Genomic DNA, 12094 nt, shown 5'->3' with positions numbered 1-12094 from the left:
GTTTACCGCTTTAAATAAAATATCGGTTGCATATGTTTTATAAAGTCTTGTTTCAGAAACTCCAGTTAGAGAGAGTTAATGACACTTATTGAGTATCGTGGTGGTGTATTCAGCCCTCAAGGGCCCTTCTTCAGGGTTCCGCTTACTTTGCATGTTTCAGGATAAGATGTGGTACATGATGAGCAAACAGGGCAAAGCGAACTCTCTTTCTGAGGTATATGATGAAGCACCACTTCTATTTCGTGGTAATTGTCATGTTATCCTTATTTTCTTTTAATCAAAAATTATCCCAGGTGTTTACTTTATTCTCATGTCTTAGAGATTCCATAAATAGTTATTATCTTTTGGGGTGTATTCATTAGGCATACATGAAAGAAATATTGTTATCCTTACATATTTTTATTTATTGAAAATAATTGATTTAAAGATTTTGTTTCTCATCTAAAATGATTGTGTTTTAAAAAGGCTTCTACATGCATCTATTAGGTATATAGATGAATATTAGAGTTGGTTCACTCAGGTCGGATAGTGTACCAAATATCGGTCACGTAATTTTGAGTCGTGACAGTTAGACACGACCGTAAAATATATAATATGATATATACAACCTTCACGGGAACACGACGATACTTGGTCAATATGATCAATATAAATATTTGTGTGCATCAAGTTCCTCTGGTACAATAATCATAAAAATTCATATATGAAAACTGCCATTATATAAATTAGAGAATAAAAAGTTTGGAATAAAAAAAGAAATATAATTAAGAGATTGTCACGAGAAGTTGTAAGTAAAGTCGCGACGATACTGAAAGAAAAATAGATGTATTAACAAAGAAGAGCAACATTAGAGAGCATACAAATATCCAGGTCCTTACAGCCAAACCATCACTTGAAGGATTGAGGCTATTAAACAACATAATTGTCATGGCAAAACATAAATTGCCCCAAAACCTGTTTGGGGGAGGGGTAAGTGTTATTTGTAACCAAAAAAAAAAAAAAAATTAAATGTGGAATCATCCGAATGAATCCTATATATAGGGACTAAAGAGCAACGAATATTATAGTAATATTTTGTGCATCTAATAATACAATAAATCAACAATTAATACTCATAAAATACTCAAACCACTGTTAGTAGACTACCAGAGAAAAGGTCATTCATGCAAGTAAAAAGACATGGAACCAAGCCATTATTTAGATAAGCATCCAATTTAAGAGCTCAATAAGTTCTGCAATATATTATTAAATATACATTAATAGTCTGGCATAACAAATAAAAACTTTCAGCTCAGGAAAAAATATCAAGAATTAAATGAGCTTGTAATGAGTATGCTAGATATCAACTACAATAGAAAAATAATTTAGGACCTCTCCAAAATCGATATATCTCTTGTTTACCCTTAAAATTGGATAACAATTAAACTTATAATGTGGTTTTAAGGACACGTGATTTCACCTAATACCAATTGATAAATGTGAAGATTAATAACAGAAATGAACTATAAAATAAACGGAATTCAACCCTTGAGCTAGGGTGCCTTCGAACTGATTGATACCAAAACAGTTAAAAATAAAGCAAGCTGATGAACAAGAGAGTATAAGCTAAAGAGAGAGCGTTATATTGGCTTTTTTATGCGAGAACAATATATCTTACAAATGGTTAATACTCCCCTTTATATAGTAGATGAATTCTACTTATGGTATAACTCTAATTACAGAAGTAAATCCTATGATTAGCTAATTAACCGTTCCTAATTTGATCCGTTCCGAGATTTTCGCCATGATCTTCGACTAGTTATGGATATTTCGCCTTTCCGTTATTATGTTATCTTCGATCTTGCTCGATGCCTGTCTCATTCGATCTCGATCGCTGCTGGCCTCGATCTCGACAGGTACCTCGAATCTCGAACTTGGTACCTTGTCCTCGTACCTTGGTCTGATCCGCTACGGGGCCGACCTTCGATGCAGCTCCCTGGTCCCGGTCAGACAGAAAAATTGGGTAGGGCTCGATTTTAACAGTATATATCTCTATTTTGAAGTGAGTTTCAAAATCACGCCGATGCCCCAATTTTACGCTATATTAGCGCTGGCATATTATATATATATATATATATATATATATATATATATAGGTTAAAGAAAAAAATTTAGAGGTCATACTATATTCATATAAATTTCCCCCTTTATGTGTGGTCATTGATCTACTTCAGTTTGTAGCATATCGACCAGAAATATGATTGCGTCATAAGAATCTTCAAACCAGATAGACAATGTCACACATAATCCCCAAACATTCTATAATGGCAGAACATTGTACTTGCTAGCAGCTAATTCGGAGTATTTAGGTTACAATGTTTCTTTTTTATAGAACCAAATTTGCACAATTTTTTTTATAGATATTCACGGGCTCGATTGAACCAAATTTGCGTGGAACAAATCCAATAAATAAAATCTCTCAAATTCTCAATTCAACATAATTTTATCACATTCGATTTATCATCTATTTTGTTTAAGAAAAACAGATTTTCTGCCCAACCCATGGCCTCTATTTCCTCCTTTCATGGAGAACTGTCAGTCGTCGTCATCAATGGTACTCTGAAATGACGGAAAGCTCCCTCCAACATAGTCCAGATCAGGGGCAGTTAACGTCAAATTAGAAATTTAGGAAAAGTATCTAAGAATAAAATATTACAATTACAATAATAATATAATAAGGTTGACAGTATCATCATAGAAGCAAAAGCGAGAAGTCCGTTTTCTTCTTTCCTGAGCCAATCGTTATTCAACTATTTTATGCCAAACAGGAATTAGGGTTTATTTCAGTTCAAGAACGAGCGTATCAGAAACAAATTATTTATTCGAAGACGAAGCCTTGTGGTCAATTGCTAAAACCCTAATTCCTGAGTTGAATTGCTTGCTTCTGGAGCATATTTGATTGGAATTTGTGCATCGCGAAGCTCACATTTACCTCTTGGATCTCTCTGTTTCATCGAGTAAGCTCCTTTTTCCTAGTTGGAAATTTTGCTCGTATTATGTGTTCCAATGGTTATATTGATGTTTAAATTCTGAGATCAAGATGTTTCCTTGGTGAGAGAAATATGTTAAATGACTAGAGATTTGGAACGTCCACGTTCTATTTTGTTTTAAAATTATTGAACTTTTGGTGTGTATCCAAATTTTTTAGTACTGCGTATATTCTGTATGTTAAATTTGGGAACTTTGGTAGCGGAGGTGGTGAATGAATTTGAGGGAGGGCAGGAATTATCTACTTTGGTTGGTGTTCGGAGTTCAACTCTCCGCTTACCCTTTAATTAACCTTATTCCTTTTAGTAGTCTTATTGTTCTGGTAAGTTGCGCGAGTACTGTGATGGCTATTGGTCAAAACTTAAATTGCTTGATCCTGTAATATTTGTGAAGTAATAGTCTGTAAATGTTGACTTAGGCTGATAATCTGCTATTTCTTGGGAGACATCTCTGATGCACAATGAATTTCTACAAATATAGCAATGAGGTTTTAGCTAATTGAAGTTTGTAAGTATGAGATTTTGCTGAATGAGGAATGTGACAATTGCTGTTAGCTGTTGAAAAGGAATACGGAATGAAGAGAGAATGATTGAAAAATCAATTTCTTTGAGTGATGTTCACCAAGAGTTTGCACATCTGCTTTTTGTTAGTGAGATATTTGCAGTGCAGAAAATCTCTATCAGGAGTTGTTTAGTGGGGTATCAGTTTTTGCATGTTTTGATGACAGGCATATTTCAAGCTTAGAATAAAATGTTGTATCATGTACTTCCACTGCTTAGATGATGTGGTATTTAATTATTAAAAGGAAAAGAAATTATCAATCTTTTGCAATTGGGAACTATGTCATTGTTAATTTTGTATAAAATTTTGATGTCTTGATCGTTTGCAATTCCTGTCCTTGTGATTGTCTCCAAAAAACAAGTAGCTTTCTCTCTTATTCCTCTCTCTCTTTTATGGGGGGAACTTTTCCTGGTTTCCCCATTAACAATCTGATTGGACATCCAGTACCACTTCCTTTTTTCATCTTTCTCTTCTGCCTTACCATTGTAGATGTGGACATCATTGCTTAGGTACAACGTGCCTCCTTACTTATCTAAAAAAGAAAGAACCTGCTACATCTTGTGAAAAGCATAGTGCCGAATATTGATTATTTTTTGCCTACTTCATCTCTTAGTAGATTTTGGTTTCTTAGTTTCATTTTATTCCACTTTCTTTTTCGAAGTATCGGTGGATGTCCTCTGTAAGACTTCCCAACCCCCTGGAAGGTGGAGCTTTAGAAACTGAAAGAATGTATCTCTGCGTGAACCCACATTCTGAATTCTCTATTTAGCTTCACCAAAGAAGGTTGTAATTTTGTTCTGGATTTAGCTTTGTTTTGTCGCATTCTTTTTCCCCACACTTCATATTTTGGTTATGTTAGACCAGTAGAGCTTATGCAAAATGAGAGCATCGGGTTGCTTTTCTTTGGACAAGATACCAAAAAGGTTGATGAACCCTTTTAATACCTCCTTGTTCTGTATGGTGGTCCCAACATTACTGTTATATCTTTTAATTTCTGCTTTTTCAATCCATTTTGTTTTAATTCCAGTGCTGTACTCTTGATGTTCCCAGAAAAGATAGTTTTGAACTTTTACTAACCTATCAACACTTTTCAGGAGATAATGCTGTACCCACGTACTTGTTGCTAATTGATGGATCCTGATAGCAAGAGTTTTGGAAGAGGTAAGACTGCAGATATTTGATATTGTGAGGGTCTTTATTTGCATAGCTAGGTTCTGATTTACAGTAAAATGCTTCATTTGGTCAGTATCTTGCTCAAATCTGCAGCTGGCTGATTTATCTGCTTTTGCAATCCTCGTTGTGTGGGCCAGTTATCTCTTTCCGGATGTAGAAATGATCTTTTACTGCTTTCTCATTTTTGTGTGGTTCTTCTGCAGCACAAGGACACATCTGTCTTTGTTCATTTGGGAGAAAGATAAAGGACTAGTAATGCTAATGTTATCCTTGGGGCTTTACATGTGGCGTAATTGTTTATCATAGAATAAGATTTTGTAGAAGTTTATATCACAGAGCAATGTATTCTCAAGCATTTTCCTTCATCATCTGGATGGTGTTAGCTGTCAGATTAAAATTCTTTAAGTTCGGGATCATTGTGACTATTATAAGCCAAAGTTGATTAAATTTTAGCAAAGGTAGTTGATATTTTAGTCACATGTGAGGTGCTGGAAAGATACTGGACTGCTAAAGAGTATCGGGTTTCTCAAAGGGCTTAGATTTATCTATTAATATTCTGATGATGAATTAAAATTCAGGTTCTAATGTGGTTCTCTTTAAAATGCCTATTGTTTTTAATCAAGAATTAGTTTATAACTGTTTTTGATTTGGTCAAAATGCACCACCAGGGCCCAGAGAACTTGCAGGTGCTGTGGATCTTATCAGTCACTTCAAATTGTTGCCTCATCACGAGTTCTTCTGCAAGAGGTCACTTCCGTTGTCTATTTCAGATACTCACTATCTTCACAATGTGGTGGGAGACACAGAAATTAGGAAAGGGGAAGGGATGCAGTTGGATCAGCTTATACAGGAAACTTCCTTGTCAAGAGAGACGAGTTCCCGCATCCAGCCATTTGACCTAGATGTTCTTGGAGAAGCTTTTCAACTACGTGAAGCGGCTCCAGTTGTTCTGCCTCCTGTAAGAAATTTACTGAGTGAAGCTTGAGCGACAATATTTCGTTTGTGTCAGCATCTTTTAAGTAATGTTTTAACTTTTTTTTTCATAGTCTGAGAAAGGCGTCCCAACTGTAGCTGGAAAATCTAAAAGTGAGTCGAAAGACAAGGATAAGAAGCATAAAAAGCACAAAGATAAGGACAAGGAGAAGGACAAAGAGCATAAGAAACACAAACATCGGCATAAAGATCGAAGCAAAGACAAGGATAAAGAGAAAAAGAGAGATAAAAGTGGTCATCATGATTCTGGTGCTGATCATTCGAAGAAACATCATGAGAAGGTCTGCTACTAGCAAAACCTTGCGATATTTTTTTCCCTCCCCTTTGATTCCCCTTTGGCCCCCCTTTGTTGGAGCTATTTCTCCTTTGGTGACTCGAAACCCACGACCCTGGGGTTGTAGGTGGTGGGTGCTGACCATCTGAGCAACCCCCTCTAGTCAACCTTGAGATATTTGGTGCAATGTGTTGATTCTTACTATACACGTCATATGCTTTTTTAATATGAAATAGTTTAGATGAATGGTTCAAAGAACAGCTCTTTCAAATTAATTTGCTAAATATTTGTCTTTTCTTAATAGCATTGTCTAAAGATGATAAAATTTTACTTTGTCGTTTGTGACATTTGAACTTTGCTGAAAGTTACTCTTGCTTGAATTTCACTGGATCATATGATGCTATTGAGTTCGTTATCCTTTTGTGTTGTCAGTTGCCTTTATAGGATCGCAGGGAGAAAGTCAAGGACATAAAGGTTTATCTTTCTTGAAAAATGAGACCAGGACCCTGTGAAATGAACTGTTGCCCGGCTTTTTGGTTAATGAGGCAAAAAGTTGTGTTTGATGTATGGTTTAGACTGTTTAGTTTATTAAGACACTTTCACATCAGCATAAAACTCTTTCTTGCTGCTGCAGCTTTGATATGACTCAAGCTATCCTCTCTCTCCTAACCTATCGCGGTAACCTGAACTTTGAATCTGTTAACCTCATCGTTTTGTCAACGTACTGAATTAGATGAGAGGTTGACTTTGTAAACTTTTATTTGCGAAACTTGTTTTTTTTCCCTTGCCATTTTATGTTCTTGTTCGGTGATGCTTATCTACCTTCTTCTTGAGCTGCTTGTTGAAAATCACCAATATTTGCACGAGTTTAGAACTTTAGCAAGAAGCAACAGTGGTACTTCACAGAATTGAAAGCTGTTGTATTTATAGCGGTGACTGATTATGATATTTTAATTGATCCCAGAAAAGGAAGCATGATGGAGAGGATCTTAATGACGTTCACAAACACAAGAGAAGCAAGGTAGAACTGAATGATTTTTGCATTCATATGATTTTTGAACAACTTTATTGAAGTGTTTTCCTTGGAGCTCTATTTTTGAGGAAATATTTGTGCGAGAAAAGTGTCTGGGCAGTGATTTGTTTTGGTTGTAATTGTGTGAGTGTAAGCTAGTGTACTCCCTCCGTTTCAATTTATATGAGGTAGTTTCACTCGGTACGGAGTTAATGAAAAAAAAGGACTTTTGAAACCTGTGGTGTTAAAAGCGTAAGGGGTACAAAACTTTGTGGGGCAATGACGTGTGTGTGGGGCTAAAAAGCTTCTCATTAAGGGTAAAATGGGAAAAATGATAAGTTTAAAGTTGATTTGTTTCCAAATATAGAAATGTGTCATTCTTTTTGGAATTGACTAATAAGGAGAGTGTGTCATATAAACTGAAATGGAGGGAGTATTATTTTATTCAAAATTTTTAAAATTTTCAAAAATTAACCACACTTTTTTGTCGGATTTCTTTCTTTCTTTCTTTTTTTTTTTTTTTGAAAAACTTGCAAATGATCTTAACCAAACAAGTATCCAGAAAGTCTCAAGTGTTTTGTTCTGATCAAGTTGCATTGGTGGTCTTATACTAGCACCTATAACTAATTCTGCTGTTATCACATGCTGAAATATTGCAGCACAAGAGCTCAAAGATTGATGAGATTGGTGCAATAAAGGTAGCCGGCTGAAATATGGCGTGTGGTTCTATCATTTGTTTAATCCTCCGACTTTGCAGTTGAGAATTTCGAGGGATCCTTTACTTAGTATTGTGAAAAATCTGAGGTACAGAAGTTAGTTTCCTGCTATATCCCATTAATTGAAGAACTTCATTGGCATGCCCTTTTGTTTCAATCTATTTTCTTCACATTAACTGAAGAACTTCATTGGCATGCCCTTTTGTTTCAATCTATTTTCTTCACATGGGCAAGATTGTTCCGTAGAGTTCACAGCTGATCAGATGCCACCACAATTGTTGTGCATATGTGACTTTGCTTTATATAATTAAACTTTGTTTTCCTTTTCCAAAATTACCAACTTAAAAAACAGACGCATTCAACTATCTTTTCAATGTTAAAGAAGCTGCATATGCATCTGAAACAGGTATACTTTGTGTGCTTTAATTAGGTATCTAATTAGTATTTCTCTTCCTTAAAAGCCATAAAAACTATTCCTTGTCTTTTTAACTGGATACATATTTTTTTTAAGTGCCAAGGAGTAGATCGTCTCAACAGATTAAAACGTCAAGAGGTAAAATATGGAAGTGGAAAGAGAAATATCAGGCTAGTTATGGCGCAAACTCAACATGCATATTATCCCAATGTCTGATTCTATACTAAGATGAGTATAGAGTATACAAATTTGACTACCTTGCCCTACATGTACGCTGGAGAATAAAAGGTGAAAGTTGCTGCCAAAGGATAGTTGGAAAAGGACTGAAGTTTCTTATCCATATTGGAGCGCAGTTGAGATCATTTAAACAAGAAAAGCAACACAAGCAATCAATGATGTGCGATCCCTTAGCTTTTGGTTTTCATTATTGTAGAATAATCTCTCATATGTGGATTAAATATATTTAAGATTCTTAGTTATGTCACTGAACTTTGATCCACAGAAGATGTCTTTGACCGTTTAAAATGGAGTATACCACTGACCAAGTATCTCATGGAATAAGGATTTTATCCAACTTAGATTATGAAAGCTTAGGCAGAATGGCTCTGAGAATTGGCAATATGATACTTGTTCCTTTTGGACATATTCGTAGGTGAGAGGGTAAACTGGAGTTTAAAGCCTTAAAACGGAAGCAAAACTCCGTGAAGGAATTGCATGAGCAAATTGTCTAACTTTTTGCTCAAGCATCTTAGGGTGCATGACAACATCATCTTGAACAACAGGCTTGGTAAATCTGTTCACTAATTGGTTGGTAGAGTTATCATTAAAAGAAACCTGATGTAAACCTTGATTTAAAGAAACCTGATGTAAACTGATTCAGCTTTATAACGTAGCTTCTAGTGCCGCACTTGATTGAAGTCCTCTCTGATATGTGCGTTAATCTTCCCTTCTTTTGTTCTCTAGACAATAAAATAGACAAGAACAATATCAGAAGGAAAAGGAGAAGAAGGAAAATAAGGATATCAGGAAATCCATGTTACCTCATTGAATATTGGAAGTAGGAACTTCACTCCACATTAAACTTGCATTGAATCTCTCAATGTTAAGACCCTGAATATAATTTACCAACAGTTAAGACTGGTGCTGTGTAACCAGTCTGGCAAGTATTTTGCTCCTTTTCAGGATGGTTAATAGTTGGATGGACCATTTCTTAAATAGATGGTTAATGCACTTGTCTATGTTACAATATTCACTTTTTTGGGATAGAAGGAAGAAGGAGTTTGTTAAGATTGCAACAAAAGTGATTGTGGCAGCCTAAAGTGTGAATTGAGTATTCCCAGCTACTACTAACAGGCGTAACCCCCCCCCCCCAAAAATTATTCTGTATTTATCTTTAGAGGTGTGATAGGGGAAACAAAGATGGAATCGGATGGTAATGTAGTTAGTTTGTTTTCAGTTATTGTAGAAAGGCTAAACAAGAGACAATTAGCTGAATACTTTAGCATGTGATATTGAACTGTAGGATGCACTTAGTTTATTGGATGTCCCTGAAGGGACTCCAACAAAATGCACATATCGGATTAAGAAAAGCAGCTTCCTGTCCAGTTTCTGGAATTTTGTATTTAAGGCACTCTAGGAAGTTTAAACAAGACAATGTTTGGAAATTACTTTGGCATGTGAATATTGAATGGTTGGATTTGATAAAGCAGCTTCATTTTCAGTTTCTGTACCATGCTGAACTTTCACCTTTGAACAGGTATCCGTAGTGAATATCTGTATATCTGATCTTAGTGATGTTAAAGCTTGTTTCTATATGTATGCAACATATACCATTTGATGGTTAATGCATGTTTCACTTCTGAAGTTCAGTCTCTGCACCATTCTTCACCTTTGAACTGGTATCCAAAATGAACATCTGTATATGCGAGCTTACTGGTATTATAGCTTATTACTATTTACAACATATATATACCATTTGATGCTAAATGCGTGTTTCTCTTCCTTTGTAAGCACCCCAGGTATAGAGAAATTATCTTTTTGCGTGCAATCGAAATTACTTTGCAGTTGTTATAAGGCTCTAATTTTGTAACCAAGTCTTTTGAACTTTTTTATGCCTGGGGTGTGCATGTGTAATATTTGAATGGTAAGTTTTAGTTTCTCTTTTTGGACAATCTTTTTTGGATGGGTTTATGAGTCTCTAGTTTATTCAGCAAATGTTTGTTGAGTAATTGAAGGGTTTATGTGGGCGCTTCTGTTTGTGAAATCCCAAGAGTTATTCTGCGTGGGACATTAGCACTGTGTGGAAATGTTAGTTCAATGTGTAATGAAATGGGGCATTGGTACTGTGTGGAAATGTGGTATTCATTACAAGCAAGGCAATTGAAGTATTAATAAAAAGTGCCTGTATCCTTTTCAGTGGCGTATTCTGTTAGTCTGCCCCCCTTTTGATCGGTGAGCAACACCTTACAAAGGTTTATTTGACATGGTATTTATCCTTTTCGTATCCTTCTTGTTCTTAACCAAGAGCAGAGCAGTGTGGTACCTGTTACGTCACATATTGCATAATACGCCTGTTTATTTTTCCATGCAGAATTGCCTTTGGACTAACTAAAGATTGCCAAGAAGGTGAATTCACCTGTTGAAGTAGATTTTAGTGCATGGTACAACTGTTGAAAATCACCAGAATATGTAATATAAAAAACGGACTTCCTTATAGTTGGTAATGACACTGATAACGTTGATCCCTTCATTCAGCTTTAGTGACTTACTGCATGGTGTGTTGTGGTCATTTGTGTGCTCCCCCTCTTTCAAAGGCTCTAATCTCCAGGCTTAGTGTTTAACCAGCAGCTTTGGGTAATAAGAAGAGAAGGTTTGATGAGTGTTGGTGTGGTCTTTTCTGATTTGTCCTTCCCATTGAGCTTGAAGGTGATCCTTCATCAGCAGTCAAAGGATGTCTATATGTACAATGCTAGGAATTCTGCTCATCATGGCTAGATATTCTTGAATATACTAGGCTAGAAATGAGATCAAATAGTTGTTTGACATGAAATCCTGGTAATATATGTATTCATATTTTGCTAAACTGGCGCTCCTTATGCTAATAGATCCTTTCATTCTTGGACGTAACGAGCCCTGTATTGAAAAACCTGCCATTACCTTCCTTATTGGATGAAAAGGAGCTTTGAATTGTTAGCTTATGTGAGAACCTCCTTATCATCTCACCCACTTTGTCCATGAAAGACGTCTGATCTTCTAACCCTTCCAGTGTGCTGAACTATACTTCAAAAGATTATGACATTTCACATAATCTACTTTGTCTTCCAATTTGCTTTTTTGGGTGGAGAAGAGGGAATGTGCGTCACATTAGTATGCTCTGCGATTATGCGAATCTGTGTCATTGAGTTACCTGATGAGTGATAGTATGGTGTAGTTCCTTTTGATAATGTAAGATGAAGTCAAGATGCTAAGAATGATAACGTTTTTGGTTTGGCATGTGCACCTTATTTAGGAAGCAGTAAGCATCTGATGTTGACGGGAAGTGATTTATGCGATCCATAAAAAATATTTATGGATGACACGTCCAACAGTACCATTCTAAGTGGTGGCAATTTATCAGCTTTTGTAAATGCATTTACCTTTTAGCCAAGATCCATTATTACCAAAAATACATGAAAGAGGTGTATCTGCAATATCAAATTAAAAAATGTTTCGTTGAGAGTTTATCTCCCAAAAGGATGATATGGTTTAGAGTACAAGAGTCTAAGTATTTATTTTTTCTAGTGAAGTCAGGCATCGATATTTTGCAATACGTTACACTTGATCCATTTTTATTCTTGTTGTTAGCTAACTATCTCTCTTCTTTAGCCAATCTCTGCCCTCCTAGGGTAGGGGTAAGGCTGCCAGACCTCACTTGTAAGTTTTTC

At 35.8% G+C, this 12094-nt stretch overlaps 1 protein-coding gene across 10 annotated transcripts; it reads left to right on the top strand.

Annotated features, from left to right (window-relative positions):
• Positions 1-2299: 2299 nt before the first annotated feature.
• LOC104092291 (mediator of RNA polymerase II transcription subunit 19a-like) lies at positions 2300-11292 on the top strand. 10 transcript variants are annotated; one of them, XR_011412524.1, is made up of 10 exons: positions 2300-2996; positions 4683-4749; positions 5430-5719; positions 5808-6035; positions 6461-6580; positions 6663-6706; positions 6993-7049; positions 7700-7844; positions 10588-10656; positions 10762-11292. XR_011412524.1 is itself a non-coding variant. In XM_009597837.4 (6 exons), exons 2-6 carry the CDS (start codon positions 4719-4721, stop codon positions 7748-7750), a joined length of 657 nt encoding a protein of 218 aa, XP_009596132.1. In that variant the 5' UTR covers positions 2329-2996; positions 4683-4718; the 3' UTR covers positions 7751-8089. The 10 variants fall into 10 exon arrangements, 1 of the variants encoding a protein (XP_009596132.1); XR_011412523.1 differs by having other exon boundaries at positions 6461-6706; XR_011412522.1 differs by lacking the exons at positions 6461-6580; positions 6663-6706 and having other exon boundaries at positions 2329-2996; positions 10588-10622.
• Positions 11293-12094: the final 802 nt, after the last annotated feature.

The sequence above is a fragment of the Nicotiana tomentosiformis genome, chromosome 1 (assembly GCF_000390325.3).
Source record: "Nicotiana tomentosiformis chromosome 1, ASM39032v3, whole genome shotgun sequence".
In the NCBI taxonomy this organism is placed as follows: Eukaryota; Viridiplantae; Streptophyta; class Magnoliopsida; order Solanales; family Solanaceae; genus Nicotiana; species Nicotiana tomentosiformis.
This window is presented reverse-complemented; position numbering and strand designations above follow the sequence as displayed.

Coding starts and splice junctions, on each gene's coding strand:
- LOC104092291 (XM_009597837.4), top strand. CDS start 4,719: ATGGATCCTGATAGCAAGAGTTTTGGAAGAG. Junction 5,720..5,807: donor CTCCAGTTGTTCTGCCTCCT/GTAAGAAATTTA, acceptor TTTTTTTCATAG/TCTGAGAAAGGCGTCCCAAC. Junction 6,036..6,992: donor CGAAGAAACATCATGAGAAG/GTCTGCTACTAG, acceptor AATTGATCCCAG/AAAAGGAAGCATGATGGAGA.